The 22629-nt window shown below is 40.2% G+C and overlaps 1 protein-coding gene across 1 annotated transcript in view; it reads right to left on the reverse strand.

Annotated features, from left to right (window-relative positions):
* Nucleotides 1-2148: 2148 nt before the first annotated feature.
* Nucleotides 2149-22629, reverse strand: part of ARHGAP18 (Rho GTPase activating protein 18) — a 76586-nt gene continuing 56105 nt past the window's right edge. The window contains exons 6-15 of the mRNA XM_069974953.1: nucleotides 22113-22278; nucleotides 20913-21004; nucleotides 18779-18856; nucleotides 15716-15875; nucleotides 14175-14257; nucleotides 13352-13558; nucleotides 13136-13270; nucleotides 12132-12256; nucleotides 6458-6519; nucleotides 2149-3635 (exon numbers count right to left, since the gene is read on the reverse strand). Coding sequence (XP_069831054.1) covers nucleotides 3541-3635; nucleotides 6458-6519; nucleotides 12132-12256; nucleotides 13136-13270; nucleotides 13352-13558; nucleotides 14175-14257; nucleotides 15716-15875; nucleotides 18779-18856; nucleotides 20913-21004; nucleotides 22113-22278 — 1203 coding nt within the window. The 3' untranslated portion in view covers nucleotides 2149-3540. The remainder of the gene's footprint in view (nucleotides 3636-6457; nucleotides 6520-12131; nucleotides 12257-13135; nucleotides 13271-13351; nucleotides 13559-14174; nucleotides 14258-15715; nucleotides 15876-18778; nucleotides 18857-20912; nucleotides 21005-22112; nucleotides 22279-22629) is intronic.

Genomic DNA, 22629 nt, shown 5'->3' on the forward strand with positions numbered 1-22629 from the left:
GGGGGAGGGGGGGAGGGGCATGGTCTGCATAGCGTGGTCTACAGCCCTGTACTCTGACACAGGAAGTCTCCCTCACCTTCCAAACCATAGCAGATCCACTTCAGGCTGGGGCTTACATCAGGGGACAGGACTGTGGAGGTAATCTCTGCATAGCTGTAACCCCTCTCTCCCCAGACAGAGAGTGCTGCAAGTATGCGCCCACATTTGCCCTGCTCATTCCTTCATGCTCCCTACAGTCTCTGTCAGCTTTTGTGTTTCCCATCCTCTCCATTACTGTACAGTAACTTATAATATCACATATTCTGCTGTTTCTGAATGTTTGTTTTAGTTTTACATGTTATTCAGAATAATAAATTATTTTTGGGGTGTGGAACCGATTGTCTGAATTTCTATGATTTCTTATGGGAAAATTTGCTTTGGTTTAAGAGTGGATTTGGATTACAAGCACGGTCCCGGAACGAATTATGCTCGTAATCCAAGGCACCACTGTATATATTTGAAATTTTACAGCAGTGTCCTTTTTATCATCACTGACAGGATCTCAGTGAATGGTGACATTACCTTCACTCCCCAGCTAATCCTTCATCTGACATATTGTAGGTGATGGGCTCAATAGACTTGCAGTGAAGTCTGCAATGAGTCAGACTGAGTGGCAAACAGGGGAGAGAAGCATACAGGAGCACGCCCTGTCCCAATAATATCTACTGTCTACTATCTAATCAGTGGGGGCGTCAGCTCGGCACTGAGACTTTAACCAATCAAAACCTTTGTGATAAGTCAAAAGCCATATATATGTTTTTTTTTTTAAATGACAGTAATGCTTTAAAGTGCACCTGCCACTCCAGCGGCTGAGCCCCCCCCCCCCTCCCCTCTGTGGGATGAGCCCAAAAAGCATGCTCACAAATGTGTCCCGCACAGAAAATAGGGGAAATAGAGATGTTCATTGTGTCTGTATCCATGAGGCTTGCCATAAAGCATGTCACTAAATGCTTTTATGGTAAAATGGTGAGTTAAAAAAAATATAAATCAGGAAATAGAAAATTAGTAAAAAAAAAAAAAAAGAACATTTTCCAGTATCTAATCAGTAACAACAAATTAGGCAACACACTCGCTATAAAGAGGTTTTCTAGCATTACAAACTTATTTATATAATGCAACCCTGTTGGAAAACACAACAAACATCCTGTGCTTACCTCTCCGTGCTCCCCCGGTGTCCCTCACTGACTGCAGCCGCTGCCACTACTGAGATACTGAGAGGAACTTGTGTCAGGAGTCACAGCCTGTTCCGCCAGTCACTGACTGAGACAAAGCAGCATCAAGGCCAGTGATTGGCTGAGCAGGCTGTCACTCCTGAGACGAGTTTGTGTCGGAAGTCCAGGACTGTACTGTATTAGTAGATTAAAACAGTATTTGTTTTTTTTTAATGGCATCAAAATACTTGGGAATAAAACCTAAAAACATCATATGAAATGTGCATTTGTATACAAAACATCCAAATAATAGAATACAACACATCATTCTTGTCCTTTGTTTGATAAAGATGGTTTATTGGATTTCATTCCATCCCACTAAGCACAGACTTGCCTACCTTTCCTTTTGTATTCACATACAGTACAACTGCGCACATACTGTACACATTCTACATCCTTGGTATAGACTAGACTAATGTATATATTACACAGGTTTGCAGTTCATTTTACCAACAATCCTTGATAAGAAAACATGGTCAACGCTAATTATATATATTGACAGATCATATATTACAGGGAATGTTTCTCCTGGATTACGCTGGACTGACAGACAGCAATGCAATTTAGAAACATGTCCCCTGAAATCACAAGTCATGTGAATCATTATAATGTGATTCCAAGTTTTCTATTGAAGAAATGGAAAAACACCAATATGCATATAGACATGACTATTTTTCTGACATTTATACCCAGGCACCTGGCACTAAGTCATACTACTCGCAGTTAGGGCAGCATTTATCTAAGTGACAGGTTTCCTTTAAAGGGTACCTGCCGCATTTTTTTGTTTTTAAGAAATCAACAGGGGTTGAAAGCAGTTCTGCAATATACTCACTTAATTTATTTATTTTTAAAGTTTTATGTTTAAATCATCATTATACATACGGCCAAATTGCGGTCCATGCTTCTTTCATGCCGATATTTTGTCTTTTCTCTGGTCAAAATAAAAAAAAGAGGCCCCAGTCCTTTGTGCGCTCCCACAACGAAAGACCCCTGTTCATCATGCAGGTAGTAGATCATCTGAGGGCAATTAACTTAGGCTAAATATACAGTATTATTAACTTTTTCTGATTATATTATCAGCTCTGCAGCTTACTAGGAGACAATGCTCTTTTTTATGTAACAATTCAGTCAGTATAATGTCACTGTGTGGTTACAGAGGTTTTGATAGTGTGTGATAGGAGAGCTGACCATACAATGCAAGCATCCCAAGGATTCTCTGCTACTGAATGTGGAGGCACAGCAGCTGTGCACATGCATAGTGAAGGAAGACACCTAGTGGCCATATGTATAGTGTTGATTTCAACATAGAAAACTTAAAAAATAGAGTATATTGCTAAAGTACTTGTGTTCACAACCTGATGATTTCTTGAAATAAAAAATGCGACAATGCCTCTTTAAGGACAGTTATATTTCTTATACAGTATACTATACAGTAAATTATATTTTCAACATAAAACATTAAAGGTCCACTGTTACAGTAGCTGTTATTTCTCCTTTAGCTACAGATACTGTATCAAGGAGAACAATGTTCACAGTATCTGCAAACGTTCTACATTTTACAATATGTATTTGACGACTGGTAGCGACAGAACCAGATGTAAAGTGTGATTTTACTGTGCTTATAAATTAATCTAATGCAGCTACCAGGTTTCAGTCCTGGTCCGCCTGAGAAGTTACATTAACAATTTAGTGATACATGAATGCGTAAAACCTGACCAGGTAAACAGACATTTACATGCAGCTCAGGTGAAGGCTTATGTACAGAGAAATGGGCTTATAAAGCAATATAAAACAAGGAGAATAAAGTACACACTGTCAACCCCCACTGTTTCTTCATACAGTCCTGTTACAAATACTGTATATAATTATATGTACAAGTATAACAAAAATATCATCTATACAAAAAAAGAAATGTATAATATAGTCCTGCTACAGTAATTCCTTCATGTACTTCTAAAGCAAAATTCGTTTTCTAGAAAGTTAAACCGTCAAAATAACACATTTTTGCAATGATAAAATAGCTTTCCTTTAAACCAATGGATTTCATGAGCAACAGCTATTACTCCTGAAAGACGGCGGTCTACCGGAAACCCAGTGCATTACAGTTTATAAATGTACTGAAATGGTCATCACTGGTGAAAAGTGCTTCACCATGGCGGCGGCCAGGACTTATGTGCTGAAATGAATGAGAGCTTTCTGTGAACACGGCCATTCTCACTGCAATCAATCTTCAGTTTTACACCATATTGGGCTTGTTTTGAACAATACGCTGTTTCCTATTCCGGGCAGCTCATTCCTTGGGCTTTGGTTTTATGACCCATTCTGCATTTGGATTCAGTAGAGACAAATCTTTCATGTACGTTGTATCTTCAAGGCATCGCTCACCTAGAGAAATATACAGAAAAGGTTACATGCTCAAAGGAGCAGCACATATTCAGCCCCGATATCCTCTTCACTGTAGGAGTACTCTCATGTTAATCATAGCAAATATGCTGCCGTAACTTTAAGACTACTACTTTCTTGGGGGTTTACAGAACTCTGGACTTATAACCCTGATGCTTATAATCAGACACGAGTCTTGATTAAAGTGCACTGGTAATTAAAGGAGAACTCCAGGTAGAGGTTAGAAAAAAAATGAAACTTCTGCAGAAGCATAATGCATTACTTACCTGTCTATCCCGGTTTTGAAACTACCAAAAATCCATTTGTTTGGGGGGGTTTGTTCTGTTTTGTGTTTCTGTTCTTCCTGGTTTGGCATTTCCCAGAACGCAATGCTTTCCCTCATGTGATCATCACAGCCCCCACCCATTACAATCAGTAAAATTAGTGCAGCAGTTGCTTCTGTCTGGTTAGCGATGGTGAATCAGTCAGGGGATTGGGTTATCCAGCCAAGCTTCCTGTGAGATCACGCCCTGCCCCCTGTATGCATCATCAGCAAACACACACAATGTGAGACAGAGGCATGGAAGATTTGTCTCCTAAATGGGGATAGCAGCAGGAGCAGGAGACAATGTGAATTGGCACAGGGGCCATTTTTTTCAGTTCCTGGATTTTTATCAGCTACCAGTGTGGCAGAACTGTACAGATACAGTAATACATTGTATAGACAAATCTATATAACTTTTAATGTACTTTTAATAGAAAACATGTTTTTCTTATCCGGAGTTCCCCTTTGAGTCCGCTGACCCGATTGGCGGTGAAATCCTCTCTGCAGCTGCACGTTTGGATAGCCATGCATATGAACACACCAAGACCATCATGGGTGCGCCCATTTTAATACATTACAGTGTCGGCTTGATGTTTCAAATCAACTGCCAGAAACTTATACAGGTTTGGACTATGTTCACACAGCAGACTTTTTTTTTATGAAAACAGCTGTTCTTTTCATAATGCAATGATTTGCAATGAAGTGAATTCAAACAACGGCCGTTGTCCACACAGTGTATTGAACAACGACTGTTGTTTGCTTCAGTTGTCGGAATAATGATCATATCAATTATTTCTGGCCGTTGTCCATAAACTTCAATGCAATTTGCATTTAAAACAACAGCCATTGTTTGATACTCAAAGCAGCGGCTGTGGGTTTGAGTGCCAAGTGCCGTTGTTTATACGTTGTGTGAACATAGCCTTTACTTTACTACTATTTAAATATCTCAAGTGTTCCAGTACTTATAAGCTGCTGTATGTCCTGCAGGAAGTGGTGTATTAATTCCAGTCTGACACAGTGCTCTCTGCTGCCACCTCTATCCATGACAGGAACTGTGCAGAGCAGTAGCAAATCCCTATAAAAAATCCTCTCCTGCTCTGGACAGTTCCTGACATGGACAGAGGTGGCAGCAGAGAGCACTGTGTCAGACTGGAAAAAACACATCACTTCCTGCAGGAAATACAGCAGCTGATAAGTACTGGAATACTGTTTAAATAGAGTAAGTTGAGTTAAACCTCTAGGGGCCAGATTGTGCTCTGTTGGTGGGGAGGGGAGCAGGAAAATTATTCTTAGCACTCCGGTTTTCTATCGGACTTCACTATTGCCGCTCAGCAGCTGAGATGGGACACTGCTGCAGTCACTGATTGGCTAAATGGACTCTGCTCAGCCAATTAGAGGCTGCAGTCCCATCTTAGCTGCTGATTGGCTGATCTGCGATTATTAAGAGCTAGAAGACAGCTCTGGTAAGTATATTTTCCCCACTCCCTTCCCCCTGTGTGGTTTAAAGTATACCTGTCACAACTGGACCTTCGGGGTCAGCAGAGAAATCCTCCATTAATTTGAAGGTTGGGTCTCCATGGATACAGAGATGCAATCACATAATGGATTATCATCTGACTGTGTCTCCATATCCATGGAGACCCAACCTTCCAGGTTAGCAGAGAATCTCTCCACTGATTTATAAGTTCCGATTGTGACAGGTACACTTTATTAAGGCTGTGTAAATGCCTAATGCTCAGCAGCCTTTCAATAAGCTTTTTGGTAGCGAGCACCTGAGTTGCACGCAGTACTCACTCCAGTATTGAGTACTTTTGAGTAGCCTACTTTTCAAGTACTCGAGCGAATACTATACTCGATAGCCGTGATCGCTTATCTCTAGTAGTAAATTACAAACCTATATAACTTTTTAACACCTGTTAATTTGAATGAGAAAAAAAAAAAAACGTAAAAAAAAAAAAAACGTTTGCTGGAGTTCCCCTTTAAAGTATTATTGTCACTTTTCGAAAAGTCATTCCCACTGAGTGCTAGATAGAGCCAGGAAAGTGTTGTGCTGAGTCTCTCTCTTTGCAATGTGCTACTCTTCCCATCTTGCAGGTGATATGTTCTATATAATGTCTATGGAGCCCATCTGTTGTAATGTTAAGACAAAAAAAAAAAAAAAAAGATACCTGTAGAGTGAAGTGTTTATCTGAGTGCTTCTCCTGCCAAGTGGTGTGAGACTGAGCAACCAGACCACTACCAAAAGTTTTTTTTTTTTTTTTAACAGTGACAGTAACACTTTAAAAATTATTGTTGGTTGTTCATCCCCCTCTGTAATACAGGATGTGAAGCCAACAATGATAATGAAGTCATATGACTACAGGACTATAGCAGAGAATGACTCATATTGCCACCCTAGGCAGATGTGATGTTATCAGTAAGTTATGACCTCATACTTCCCTATAAATAGAGGTCCAGTGAAAGACCCAAAAGATATGTAGAATGTTGAGTGTCCACTTACCAATATTCCCTCCAATTTCATATAAACTAACTTCTTCTCTCCTTAAATGTCTCGACGAGCCACTGTCAATATAAAAAAAAACACTGTAGTAATAACCACATCTAAACAAAATTGCATACAGGGGTCAACATGTTTAATAAGGCTTATGTTCTATGTCTACAAGGCTGTCGAGTATTTCATTTCGGTGTGTGTGTGTGGGGGGGTGTCATCTTTTTGCACTGTGGTAAAGCTGACATGTTATCTAAGTTCTGTAATTCCGTATGATTACAATAATAATCAATTTACATAACTTATTTTATTTTGCTACTTTTAAAAAATGAAATTTTTTAAAAAAATTTACCATTTAAAATTGCTCTATTTTAATCCTTGTAACTGGAGATAAGTGAATTTACAGTAATAAGAAGCAAATCGCTTCATTATCTCTGCAATCTGCTTATAAGCCGGCTGCATCTTAAAGGGAAACAATCACGCCGAAAATCCATCTTAAGATAAGGAAACGTGCTGGCACATCACCCAGCACGTTTCCTAAACATCCCCCTGTAACCTCAGTGCCCCCCTCCATCAGTCAGTAATCTTACTTTGAAGAACTCCCGCGCTGTATGTCAATTTCTGGCAAGTAGTCACGGTGGGCGGATTTAGTCAAGGTGGGCAGAATCAGTCACAGGTCCTGGGCGTCTGTAACGGCTGTAATCACGCCCAGAGGGGCGTGCTTGAGGTCTGCCTTCCATTCACGTGATCTGGCGGCTTGCGTTTCATGTCGGCGGCGCGCTGACGTCATTCGCACGCAGCGCCGTCGTCTTCTGCAGTCCGAGCATGCGCAGTATGTCGGCGTCGTCTCCCGCCGTACTGCGCATACGCGGACTACAGAAGACGTCTGCGCTGCGTGCGGATGAAGTCAGCGCGCCGCCGACGTGAAACGCATACAGCGCGGGACTTCTTCAAAGTAAGATTACTGACTGATGGAGGGAGGCACGGAGGTTACAGGGGGATGTTTAGGAAACGTGCTGGGTGATGTGCCAGCACGTTTCCTTACCTTAAGATGGATTTTCAGCGTGATTGGTTCCCTTTAAATCATTATGTGTGCCGTTCTTCGCCGGGTGCCTGGAAAAGCTGGATCTAGTCCGGGGATACTTCTCCCATTTTCCCAGGACTGGACCCAGCTTTTTCCAGCACCCAAAGTGGCATTGAATTAAAAGGCAGCTGGCTGATGAGCGGATTGCAGAAGCTATTTGCATTATTATTACTGTAAGTTTGCTCATCTCTACTTATAACATTATTATTCATTGGTCTCTGGGGCTATTTGAGGGGTCATTTTTGTGACATAAGATGAACATTTTATTGGTACCACACTTTTTCATCACTTTTTACATTTTTTCTGGGATGTGATGTGAATAAAAATCTGCAATTTTGCTCTTTGGTGGGTTTTTGTGCTTACTTTGTTTACTGTGCGAGACCAAGAATGTGATAATTTAATAGTTTGTGTGATTCTGTGATTTCAACTTTTAATATAGGATCAGATTTTTTTTTTATTACATTAAAATGCTTTTATTTTTTTCACAAACTTATTTGCAGTCCGCCTAGGGGACTTTTATGAGCAATGCTATGATTGCTCATAGAGATCAATGCAGTGCCTATGTACCACATTGATAGATGCTCTCAGCAATCGATTGCTACAGGCAGCTGAAGGCCAAGCCAGGGCAGCATCCATGACCTGGCAGAGGTCACAGGTTGTCTGTGCACTGGATCTGCTCCCTGTGATCACATTGGACCAGCAATGAAAATACTTTCAGGCCATTTAAATGCAGAATTTGACAACCGCATCTAAATGGTAAAATAGCGATCGTCAGAGAAGTCTAGGAACCGTAGTAAATAATTGCAGCAACTTGGAAAATACAGCAGATGTAATATCACGATTGATTCAACCATATCCGAAATCACAGCTTACCGACATACAGTAGAAAACAGCTGTGTTAAAGGGGTACTGCAGCTAAATTATTTTAAAGTTACACAGATTTATTTACTTTTATTTATAGATCTCCAGTCTTCCAATACTTATCAGCTGCTGTATGTCCTTCAGGAAGTGGTGTATTCATTCAATGCTTTCTGCTGCAATCTTGGTCCATGTCAGGAACTGTCCAGAGCAGTAGATGGACAGAGATGTCAGCAGAGAGCACTGTGTCAGGCTGGAATTAATACACCACTTCCTTCAGGACATACAGCAGCTGATAAGTACTAGCAGAATAGACATAAATTACAAATCTATATAACTTTCAGGCACCAGTTGATTTAAAAGAAAACAAAATTACACCGGGGTTCCCCTTTAAGAGGAATTTGTTGCTTGGAGACTGATAAGAGTTTACAAACCGTAATTAGACTTTCTTTGTCACTGCATCACTTAGCAATGATAACTATTATAAATACAGGTATCAGCAAGTGTACAATTAGTTTGTACATTCAAAATGACTTTTTGCATGTCACTCAGCTTATAGTATGACAATATAATTGGCACTACATGCCAATCATCTAAGTGATTGAAATTATGTTGTTTTTTCAGATGATATGCTTATAGAAATTGTCCTATACTAGGTTATTGCATTTCATATAATAGGTACAGTTCATATACGGTCACTCTCTGCATTTTATTAGTGGTGGCTGAAGAAGTCGGATGAAGCCCCAAGGCTGTCTGAAAAAACAAGAACATGGCCATAGGTCATAGGCTATATCCATGTTTTCCAGGACTCATTGGGGCTGCATCCAACTTCTTCAGCCGCCTGTAATCAAATGCCAAGTGTATGGGTTTGGACGAACCCAAACAAACTCAAAGTTCACTCATCTCTAGTGTCTACTACCCCCATATGTTCACACTGCATTTTAGCAATCAGTTTTTTTCCATCCACTTTCGGAAAAAAAAAAAACATCCTGAAAACTGATGCATTTGTGTGCATCCATTTTGATGCATTTTTCCATTGACTTCCATTATTAAAAAAAAAAATGGATCAAAATGCACCAGTTTTTCTTAACATACACAAAAACGTGGTCAACCAGATTTTTGTGTACGTTAACAAAAACACATGCATTTTTAACCTTTTTTTTTTACAATGGAAGTCAATGGAAAAACAGATCAAAATGGATGCACACAAATGCATCAGTTTTCCAGACTTCTTTTTGCAAAAAATGGATGAAAAAAATGGACTTCAAAAATGTAGTGTGAACCCAGCCTAAATATTTAAAGAGAATTACCGCAAGAAATATAATGAAGGGTCTGGTGCACAAACAGTGTCTAAAGCATTGATGCATTATTACTATAGAGTTCACGTGAAACTGTCACATGTGCGGCAATAAAGGGCTGCCGCACATGACACAGTCATTTCTTGGGTCTCTCTTGACTGGGTGGAGCTGGGTCATCATGCCCACCTGTCTCAAGTTTACATGTTTTAAAGCGACTCTGTACCCACAATCTGACCGCCCCAAACCACCTGTACCTTCAGATAGCTGCTTTTAACCTTTTGAGGACCAGGCCCAAAATGACCCAGTGGACCACGCAAATTTTGACCTTTGCGCTTTCGTTTTTCCGTCCTCCCCTTCTAAGAGCTCTAGCACTCTCAGTTTTCTATCTACAGGCCATGTAAGTGCTTGTTTTTTACAGGAATAGTTGTACTGTGTAATGGCGTCTTTCATTTTGCCATAACATGTATGACGGAATCGCAAATATATTATTTATTAAGATATAAATAGGTGAAATCGTAAAAAAGAATGCAATATGGTAACCTTTGGGGGGTTCCTGTGTCTACGTAATGCACTATATGGTAACAGCGACATGATACCATTATTCTATAGGTCAGTCTGAACACAACCATATGCAGGTTACACAGATTCTCTAATGTTATATTTTTTTTTTTTATGAAATCCTTTTTTTTGGCAATTAGTTAATAATATAATGGGCCTATTTTGACACTTATAACGGTTTTATTTTTTCACCAATGGGGCTGTATGGTGTGTCATTTTTTCCGCCATGATCTCTAGTTTTTATTAATACCATATTTGTGAAGATCGGACGTTTTGATCACTTTTTATGAATTTTTTTTATATATATATTGTAACATAAAATAAAATAAAAATTGCGTTCGCAATGACGCTTGTTATACTTTAATAGATCGGACAATTACGCACGCTACGGTATATTATATGCTTATTTATTTATTTATTTTTATATGTTTTATTTATATAATGGGAAAGGGGGGTGATTTCAACTTTTATTGGGGGAGGGGTTTTGGGGCAGTGTATTGGTGTTTTTAACTTTTTTCTTTTTACACATTTGAAGTCTCTTTGGGGGACTTGTACATTCACTACTTGGATTTCTACACTGATGATTGCTATGCCATAGGCATAGCATTGATCAGTGTTATCGGCGATCTGCTCATTGAGCCTGCCTGTGCAGGCTTAGTGCAGCAGATCGACGATCGGACCGCACGGAGGTAGGTGAGAGACCTCCGGCGGTCCGTTTTAACGATCGGGACCCCCGCAGTCACACTGCGGGGGTCCCGATCAGCAAGTGACAGGGGACTCCCCCTGTCACTTACACTTAAACGCTGCGGCATTTAGAGGGTTAATGACACGCGGCAGCGCGATCGCTGCAGCGTGTCATTACCGGTGAGGTCCCGGCTTCTGATTGCAGCCGGCCCCCACCTGCTGTGAAGCGCGCACCGCTGCTGTGGAGCGCGCTTTATAGCCGGAGAAACACCCAGGACGTAGAGTTACGTCCAGGGTCGTCTGGTGACAGACTTCCATAACGTAACTCTACGTCCTGGGTCGTCTAGGGGTTAATCCAAGATCTGTCCTGGGGTCCGTTCGTCAGGTGATGCACAGATACTCCCGTTTGGCACGAGGCTGCAAGTTTAAAAGTAGTTTTTTAGGACCCCAGGACAGATCTTGGATTAAAAATAGCTATTCAAAGGTACAAGCAGTTTGTGGGGGTCAGATTGTGGGTACAGAGTCGCTTTAAGCATTACACAGGTTTAATACTGTTTCAATGTCCCTTTGTGCAAGGAGGGGGCTCTAATGAATATTTTTCAGGTTCTCTGCAGTAATGAGTGCTGAAAGTGACGTTGCGGTACAGCGCTGCCCCAATATTTATTAGACAGGGGTGGGTCGGAGCAGATCAGTGCACTGATGTGCAGTCCCGCCTCCAGTGCGCCAAACAGCCTCCTTACCATATGAATTAAACTACCAAATTCACAAAAATCTAGCTGAGGATCAAGGTAAGAAACTTACCTTCATCCTCAGCGCCCTGTAAGCTACAGGGACATATCAGCAGGTTAGATACTTGTTTTCTACTAACTTGCTGATAGCATTAGAGGAATAGTTTCACAAGAATAATAATAAGTGGATATTAATTTAGTCTGCTAGGTCATATAAGCCTTTTTTTATTGGAACCATTTACAAACGCTCCTAGATGCTGCTGATTTATCTACCAAATGTGTCATGAAGTCACTTCTAGTGCTTTGCCCCCTACTGGCTGACCAGTGAACAGCAGAAATCACTTCACCATCAGCTTGGACACATGAGAATTCTTTCCTTTTCAGTTGAAAGTGTGTGTTTTGCGTGAACAGAGTAAAATAATATTCATTTGTGAAAGTACCCCTTTAATTTATAATAAGAAGAAAAACAATAGTACCTTTCCTGATTAAGAAACCTGGCTAGAATGTCACCAGCTTTTAAATCTTCTGTTAGTTGTACTGCCATGGAAACCTTGGAAAACTGGGGTGCTTGAACCCGGATGAATCCCTGAGATATGTCGTTCTTTTAGGTGAAAAAAAAAAAAGAAAGAGGGAAAAAAATGAAAATCTAGATTTATGCATATACAGTTACCATTTGATACTGCAGTTGTACACTATTACTTTTTCCCTATGGGCCAGTTTGTGCAGTGATGATGCTGAATATCACACTGCACCATAAAGATAAATGGATGCCAAACCAGTGCAAATACTGCACAGCTGTCAGTTTTGTCCACTGAGGCATAAGACAACTGAGCAGACACAATAATACAGTATATGTGAATGCAACCTTGATTTCTAATATTGCTGAACGAGGAATCTCTCCTTCTGCATCCTGTGAAAAGTTTCTGCTGCACCTTCCATAATCTTCCACAAGATGGCACCTGATTCTTAGTAACAAGAATCCACCAGTGCACAGCTACAAATTTACTCGAAAAGGATATGGGAGTTAGTGAAAACTATTCTGAGTAATCGTAAATTAGGATGATAAAACGGAGAGTATATAAACTGACCCATCTGAAGTGTTATGATTTAACGTATACAGGCATTTTTGTGCCTTTGAAGACTAGTTGGTACATTGAAAAGGGTTTTCAATTAATTCAGCTTTGTTTTATCTATATCTCCGACGCGTTTCAAACCTATCCCGTTCTTAGTCATGGTATCTTAATCAAAATATGTGTGGTATGATTACCATTAATGGAATAGCCATAGAGCCCAATTCAACTCTTCGGCTACATCACTTATGAGGAAGATGTGGATTGCGCCGCTGACAAGCTGGCTGATGGATTGTCCGCTTAGCCAATCAGTGACTTGATTTGAAATAATTTTTTTTTTACTGGCATACCCCTTTAATTTAACACTATAGAAAAGCATGATGAAATATATCATTGCAGTCTGTTCTTACATCTGCATTCTTTTCCGTCTTCTCGGACTTCTCTCTGTCATAAGCCATTCTTTTTAGCAGCCTCTTCATGGCTTTTTCCTTGGAATTTTTTTTCTGGTTTTGTTGCCTTACTTGTGCAACAAGAAATTTTGGAATCTGAAAAAGAAATTATGCTTTAATCATAAGCAGCATACAAATACTGTAATTTTTATTGAATTGATTTGACATACAACATACCGTCCACAGAAGTTTTTGGTATTTGATCATGAAAAGCATGACAGAAGCTGTCCGGGCTGCGCTGGTATAAGCGTCCTGATCCAGAGATTTTACAGGATACGTGGGAAGAGAAAAGAGATTTGGCGCCATTATCATAGCGACATTTTTAAGAGTCATTTTATTTTGTTCTCTATGATCGACGACCCTTTGAAGGAATTCAAGTAGAGCCTGAAACAAACAGAAAACACAAGATACTTTATGTTGCAGATAGCAGGATCAAATATTTTTTTTACCTTTTTCTTACAGGTACCTGTGCAGTGCCCCAGAGCCGGTGCCCACTGCTTTTATTTAGCATGTGTAGGTCGATAATATGTGTCTACATGCTTTGGGACTGAATGATGTAGTTTGCACTCCCGCCACCAGGTGTCAGTATAAATTTATTTCTCACTATCTAGCACTAATGAAGGGGAGTAACTAGGGTGTTATCAGTGAATCTGTATTTTCTTCTTGTCTATACCACTGTGTGATGTAGGCCAATTCTTGAGCTGGGTACCTCACACTGCACCATCCTATGATAAGTCAGAGTTAGTGCCTTCTAAATTATTCCTGCCCAATCACAGAGCAGTATATATACTGAGTTAAATAGTTGGGGCCAGTTCTTCTAGTCAGTGTTATCTGGGAGTGTGTACCAACAAGTGTTGCCCCTGCTGTGGTGTATTCCAGGGCCTAGCAAGGATGCCAGGTCCCCTGTGTGGGACTATCTATAGGAAGCTGTATTTGCACTCCTTCAAGCTTCTTCAGTCTACAGCTAAAGTGCCAAAATTCCGCCATTTGCTTAACCTACCTTCAGGGTGTCGCGGTGTACATCGGGGAGAAGTATGATCAGGAGATTCAAAGCTTGGAGGCGATGTTTTTTACTTGGGAGATCTGAAAATAAATAAATAAGGCTACAGTCCACTATCATTAATATATCTGGACTACTACCTACGGCTGCAGTTACTTTACCGTTTCTGTAATAGCTGTTACTTGTTCTTTTCTATTTACTTACTATTATAATGATCACACAAATAGGCATATCTAACCACACCAACTTTTTGTGTTTTGTTTTGTTTTTCTTTTTAAACAAAATGTTTGTTTGTTTGGTATGCGACTCTGTACCCACAATCTGTCCTCCCCAAACCACTTGTACCTTCGGATAGCTGCTTTTAATCTAAGATCTGTCCTGGGGTCCATTCGGCAGGTGAAGCAGTTATTGTCCTAAAAAACTACTTTTAAACTTGCAGCCCTGCGCCAAACTGGCGTGGCCTAGAGTATATGTGCCCTAATTTTGCACCACCCCTCTATCCCTACTCTCCGCCCTCTTCATCATTAGGACTGCTCCAGGCAGATTTTGTACTGTACATCAGCTGTAAGAACACAACATATGGGCTGGATCGTTAAGGCACCTGTGCAGTGTTCACTGCAGAGGAATAGGAAAAATCCTGCCAGTGGCATTCCTAATGATGAAGAGGGTGGGGAGGAGGGGCGGAGGGGTGGTGCAAAGTTAGGGCACAGATACTCTAGGCCGTGCCAGTTTGGCACATGGCTGCAAGTTCAAAAGTAGTTTTTTAGGACGATTATAGCATCACCTGCCGAACGGACTCCAGGACAGATCTTGGATTAAAAGCAGCTATCCGAAGGTACAAGCGGTTTGGGGTGGGCAGATTGTGGGTACAGAGTCACTTAAAAAAAAAATAGCACTGGAAAACCCATTTCAAGCTAGTTTTCATGCTATACTATTCTATTTTGCTGTATCTGTTTACATGTAATAATTAGTTGAAATTGGCCTTTTAACCATAAAACAGCACTTCTACCTACAAAAAAAAAAAATCCAACATAGATGTACAGTATGTATCACTCATGTATAAATGCATACCTCCCAACTTTTGAATACTGTAAAGCGAGACACCTCTATTGGCGCAGTGTGATGTCTCTAGCCCCACCCATACAGTATGCCACAAGACATGTAAACTGTATCTTTGTAAAAATAAAAACGGATAGAAACTCTTATGACATCAAAGATTATTGTCTCGTGTTCTCTGTATAGCAGCAAATTGCTGCTGTGCAAAAATAAGTTAAAGTTAAACCAATATCATGTGTTCAAGATTGTGAGTAATCAGATAATCCCATAAGCAGCCATGTTAATGAACTTGCTGTTGCAGCAATGATGCTATTGATGTCACAGAGTTATACAGGGTAATGAAAGGCAATGCTAAATGTCCTGAGACCGTTCAAACAACTTTATATGTAAGCAAAATCTATTCCTCAGCATAAAATGATGACTGCAGCTAATACACAAGTTAACAGACTGTAAGAAACGCAAATAAAAGAATAGCATTAGCTCACACTGCACAGAATGAAAAGCTTTCATGTATTCCACTGTAAGCAATGGAAGAGGGAGCTCTCGGATGAAAAGCTTCAGGAGACTGGCAGCATCATGCTGCTTTACGTTATCCCAGTTGAATGTTCCCTCGTAAAACTTGGCTTCCAATTCCATACAGAGAGACTGAAAAAAAAAAACGATACGAGCGGTACATTATTTTTTGCTATTAATTGGGGTTTTAGTTTATATACTTAATCCACAAAACAAACAAATAAATAAGTATGCAGGACGGCTCATTGCAGCCCTGACTCCTAATAACCACCGGAAAATGTGCTGATTCAAAGCAACCAGAGTGCAAAAAAAAAAAGGAAGTTGTTGATTTTTCACAATTTCCTTCAGGATATTGTGGTTTTTAAAGTAGAATAACAGTTCACTTCTAAAAAAAAAAAAATAAAAAAAAATATATGTTTAAAGGAGAAGTCCGGCGAAAATTGTTGCCCTCTAAAAGTTAGACAAATCCCCAATATACACTTATTACGGGAAATGCACACAAAGTGTTTTTTTTTCCCTGCACTACTGCATCAAGGCTTCACTTCCTGGATAAAATGGTGATGTCACGACCCGACTCCCAGAGCTGTGCGGGCTGTGGCTGCTGGAGAGGATGATTGCAGGGGTAGAGGTTAGTAAGTGCAGGGAAAAAAGCACTTTATGTGCATTTCCCGTAATAAGTGTATATTGGTGATTTGTATAACTTTTGGGGGCAATACAATACTTTAATAAAATTTTTCGCCGGACTTCTCCTTTTACTACTCCTGGGATGATATGTATCTCAGTTTAAATGCTAGTTTAAAAATAAAATAAAAAAGATAAAACCTTATTTAGTCATTATTTAGTCATATATATTTTTCATATATATATATTTCAATCAATCATGTCCCCCCATTCCCTTCTTTCCTCCAGACTATACAGATTTTGATTTACTTAAGATATGGTTTATGCCTCACACCCTCCACCATTTTTGTAGCCCGTCTTTGGACCCGTTCTATTTTATCAGTATCTGTTTTTAGGTGAGGTCTCCAGAACTGGACACAGTATTCCAGATGTGGTCTCCAGGACTGGACACAGTATTCCAGATGTGGTCTCCAGGACTGGACACAGTATTTCAGATGTGGTCTCCAGGACTGGACACAGTATTCCAGATGTGGTCTCCAGGACTGGACACCGTATTACAGATGTGGTCTCCAGGACTGGACACCGTATTACAGATGTGGTCTCCAGAACTGGACACAGTATTCCAGATGTGGTCTCACTAGCGCTCTATGCAGCTCTATGCTTCCTCCTGGTTATACCTCTAGCTATACAGCCCAGCATATGATTGTTAAGATTAGAAGGGTATTTTTATGGTTGTAGTAACCAGAAAACAAATGTAAACACAGGAAAAATCAGATGATGGTTTACAACATCTATAAAAGGCTGAATTTAAAAAGTAAAAGTATTTTTATCTACAGATGACTCAGAGGGTCATATTTCCTCTTTGTCCTCCTCCATGATCATGACACAATATACTATAGCATGTTTATTCTATTTAACACTAATGAAAAATACTTCCCCAATATAGAATTACATCTGAAATAATCCACTACCTTTCTTAGAAGCAATGAACCAGCAAGAGAAAATTCCAGTGGAAAATAATAAACATAAAATGTATACCTTATGGAAGATAATACATGACATGAAATATAATATCATACGTATGACGCAATAGTTACACTGCAAACAAAGGCTTTGGGCATTTGTGTTATTAAGTTTTATAGTCTATGGCAATTTTATATACAGCTCTACACATTTTTAAGTTTACAGATTACAAACCCATATTAGACATATTATATAAATATTTTTTAATAGGAGGGACTAAAAAAGACAAACAAAAAAAAAGCCTCAGAAACTATTTTCACTACATCTATAATAATATAACATATAATAACATATAATAATATAACACAATAAATAAATAGATAAATAGATAGATAGATTGATCTATTGTTTCTCCTATAATAAGATTTCTCAACTTTTTAAATCCATTCCTGGCTTTGGCTTCAAAAATCTGTCAGATAAATCTCTCAGTGTAAAGGCACCCGAAAGCCCCTAATACAGTGTGTAATAGGAGCTTAAGCTGCTATTATACGCGTTGGCAGCAAGCGGGTGAGAGCCGAAGGGGCCGTTGGGAGGTGCGGGGGGGGGGCTGCTAGATTGTCCGGGCAGCCCATAGCAGATAGCAGCGGTCTGCTGCCACCGCTTCTGTTCCAGGGAGTGACGGCAGCAGATCGCTGCTATATGAGTCCTTGTCTTTCAACATGTTGAAAGACAAACAACTATAAATCATGGGTCTCCAAACTGCGGCCCTCCAGCTGTTGCGAAACTACAATTCCCATCATGCCTGGACAGCTAAAGCTTTGGATTTGGCTGTCTAGGCATGATGGGAAAGGTAGTTTTGCAACAGCTGGAGGGCCGCAGTTTGGAGACCCATGGACTACATCGATCAGCTGACACTGTTCATTTTGGCTGATCGTTGTGTTTTATTAAAAAAGACGATTATCGGCCAATAATCGCTTTGTGTAATAAGTAGAGATAAGCGAACGTCGAGCATGCTCGAGTCGATCCGAACCCGAACCTTCGGCATTTGATTAGCGGTGGCTGCTGAACTTGGATAAAGCCCTAAGGCTATGTGGAAAACATGGATATAGTCATTGGCTGTATCCATGTTTTCCAGACAACCTTAGAGCGTTATCCAAGTTCAGCAGCCCCAGCTAATCAAATACCGATCGTTCGGGTTCGGATCGACTCGAACCCGGTTCGCTCATCTCTAGTAATAAGGCATTAAGCTTTAGCTAGACAGCTTATCCTTCCAAGAACAAAGGGTTGGACAGTGATTTTCCATCACTCCCCCCCCCCCCAACCACTACCTTCACTGACATTATCTGGAGTATCAGGAGAGACCCATACACTCTGTACTGACAGAAGATCCTGCCACGAGCAGTGAGTTTGAACCGACAAAATTATAAAAAGTGTATATCAATAAATGTTACTTTAATCCTCGAGGCTACTCCAGGTATCCTTAGGACGCCTTCTGTTTCCAGTCCTCCCTTCTCTATTTGTTCAATCATCTACAAAAAAAAAAAAATCAATAATAATTTTTATGAAAATATCAGTTATGAGTAGAAAATGTATTTGTTATTTTTTTTTTCTCTTTTCTTGATGAAGCAACCGAAAGGAGTTATCCAGCATTAGAAATACATGACCACTTTCTTGCAGAGACAGCTCTACTCTTGCCTTCAGTTCAGGTGAGGTTTACAATTAAGCTTCATTCAATTCAATGGAACAGAGTTGCAAAACCTGCACACAAATGGGAGATAGGAGGTGTTGCTGTCTCTGGAAGAAAGTGGCCATGTTTTTCTATTGTGGATAAGCTCTTTAAAACGAGTTTGTGTCCACCAACCCACCCTACCAAAGCGCCAGTTTCTTTTAAAATGTGCCCGGTGCATTAGAGCAAAAAAATAATCTTTAAATCTGCAGCGCTGTGTCATACTGGCATGGCCTAAAGTGTCTGTGTCCCATCTCTGACACACCTCTCCTTTCTTCCCCTCCACCTTCCTCATCATTAGGAACACCCCTAGCAGGATTTCTATTCATCGCTCGTCTAAACTGCACCTGTGTCGCTACAGGACAGGTGCGGCTCAGACAAGTGATGAATAAGAAAAATCTTGCCTGGGGTGTTCCTAATGATGGGAAGGGTGTAGAGGAAGGAAGTAGAGATGTTGCAGACCTGGGGCAAAGACACACTAGTTTGACACAGGGCGCATCTTAAAATATGTGATCTATAGGGATTTACTCTCATCAAATGGATGGTACTGGCGGTTTGGTGGGGGTGGTTGGTGGATACAGTCACTATAATGGCTTATGTATACTACTTCTGCTATACTACTTGTGCAACACCCTCTTCACACCATCATTTCACCACAAAAATTTTATGACAAGATGATGATGAGGTTTTTGTAGATATAGTCATAAAGACAATGAAGTCATAATATACACGTATTAACATTTCTATACAGAGGTGACAACATTTTTAGAGTTCTATATCCAATGTTATAACTGGCCAAACAAAGCTAACTGAACTGGCCAACATGATCCTATAACAACTCTGCCTATTATACAATATTTTAAAGGAGTACTGTAGCTTAAAAAAAAAATAACTGGTGCCAGAAAGTGCTAGAGGTTTGTAATTTACTTCTAATTAAAAATCTCCAGCCTTATAGGGATTATCAGCTGCTGTATGTCCTGCAGGAAGTGGTGTATTCTCTTCAGTGTGAGAGTGCTCTCTGCTGCCACCTCTGTCCATGTCAGGAACTATCCAGAGCAGTAGCAAATCCCCATAGAAAAACTCTACCGAAGAGCGAGAGTCTCTGAAGACCTGTGGAACTAAGGTGAAGACCGGATCCAGACATTCAATTGCATTGAGGTGACATGATTTGTTATTCAGTTGGATTGAATGTCTATGTGAATACCTTTATAAAGAAGAAAGATTTTGCTACTTCAAATTGGTTTGTCCTGCTTTTGAATTTTACCCTCTACTGCCCTCCAGACTGGAAAGAATACACCACTTCCTGCAGGACATACAGCAGCTGATAAGTACTGGAAGACTGGAGATTTTAAAATAGAAGTAAATTAAAAATCTCTGGCGCTTTCTGAATGAATTTTTTTTTCGCTAGAGTGCCCCTTTAATTCTCCTTGAACATTTGTCTTGAGCAGCACATGTAAAATGGGATGCTCGAATATATCAAGCCTTGTTATTAAACATAATGGAAGATAGCCGTCATAAAACCTGCAAAAACAAACCCTAAACCACTAGCACCCTGGTCTTTGACTGTGTCCCAAGTGTGTTGGCACCACGGCTGTCCGGCCGATACCCATACCAGAAACACTTTTAGTGAAGAGAGCTGGTAGCAGCAGAAATCCAGCTTAGAGTGGGATAAAGCGTAAAAACTTAAAGGGTGCTTACACATGTACCTATACATTACAGTATATTCCTTTTTTTTTTTCTCTGTCAAGATGTAGATGGGATAAACTGGTCTAAAGTAATTTTTTGATGAGAACGTACAAATATCAAAATATGTTAACTTTTTTTTTTTAAGTATAATTTGGGGAAAAAAACAAACTTACACTGTGAAAGATGAGTGGGACTTTGGTGCCTGGAATTTTCCTCTGATCTAACTCCAGCAACACCGATAAAGAAACCTGGAAGACCCCAGATTCTAGAACAAATTAAAAAGTCATTAGAGTAAATAAAAAAAAAGTAAATAAATTTGATCAAATCCTGGGAAATGACGAAATGACCGCGCCGCTCCATCATCTCCCTAGGGAATTCATCAAATCTCTGATCCCTTTCAGGGAGATGATGGAATGAACTCTATCATTTCCCCCGCGACATAAAATTCGCTTACCGTATCGCCTCTCTGCTCCCCCCAGCCTGTCTGCCCTGCTCCCCGTCCGCCTCCACTGCCTCTCTGCTCCCTGTTCCGCTCATTTCACCTGTTACATGCCGCTCTGCTCCCTGTCAACCTTCGATCCCGTCCGCCCCGCTGACATATGCCTGTTGGGAGGCGTGCCGCTCTGTTCCCCCGTCCGCCCCACCACCATATGCCTGCCGGGGAGGTGTGCCGCTCTGCTTCCCCGTCCGCCTCCACGCCTGCCAGGAGTTCCTGTCCGCCCCCGGCGTCATGTATTCCCACGTCCGCCAAACATAGAGACATGTTCATTCTATCATTTCTCGGGATTTAATCAAATCCCTGGATTGATTATATATATATATATATATATAAATAAATTTTAACACAAAAGTAAATTGGCATTAACTATGTAAATATCCATCCATTAAGCTGCCTACCATACAGGATAGATCATCACACATCTCTTATTTCGCTTCTATATTACTTATATGGTATTTTGCTTGCCATAGCTTGTATTGTGCGTACAGTATCTTCCAGGTCATCCGAGCCAATGGTGCCTTTGGCAGTAGTCAAGTGTTACATGTGTAAAGGTTAAGAAGTGTCCACATCCTGCTGAACCCAGCATAAATATCTAATAACATTAGCACTTTGAACCCTTTTATAGTGATGAATATGCCACATAAAATCAGTGATGGCTTGCAACGTCTGCTGCTGACAAACAATAAATGAATTTACTTGTTATTTAAAGCAGGACATTCATACTATAGACTGTGAGACATCCTCATTACTTGACACTAACATATATAAATCTTAGAATAAGTAATCGGTCTGACTTATGTGACCACAGGGAATGGCTCTATGTTCTTTCTTGTAGGCAAAGCACAAACTATTTATTCATTTTTAACTTATTTACCTTTAACTTTTGTTTTGGCAGGGCGCTGAAGTTTTAGCTCTGTACCCAGGACGTCAAATAAAGCCGAAAGCTCGATAAGTGCTAGAGAAGTCACCTTCTTCATATCCTGAGGTGCCAAATCGCCAATCTTTGTGATACCGGTCTTGTCTTGAGGAAGCCTGTAGTTCTGTAACAATAAAACTTTCATTAGCTCATAGAGTGTCTTAACTTTCGCATAAGTACTTGAATACATTTTATGAGCTTCTGTGATGTTAGCGACAATGCAAATCTATGTGTTTGCTAGAGACCTACTGTATATGCCAAGTTCTAGTGAAGTGACAAATTGCATATTCATGTAGTAAAAGATCTGAAAGAATTAAGTCACACTGTCACCCCCTAAGCACCTAGCAAGCTGGTGGCCCCACTGGATAGATATCACAATCATTCAGGATGTATATTTCTTGTCTGCGCTTTATTTATTTATTTATTTATTTATTTATCTTTAATAATAAGAACATTTATTCAGGGCAGGCCTTGT

This window comes from Dendropsophus ebraccatus, chromosome 6 (assembly GCF_027789765.1).
Source record: "Dendropsophus ebraccatus isolate aDenEbr1 chromosome 6, aDenEbr1.pat, whole genome shotgun sequence".
NCBI classification, from domain to species: domain Eukaryota; kingdom Metazoa; phylum Chordata; class Amphibia; order Anura; family Hylidae; genus Dendropsophus; species Dendropsophus ebraccatus.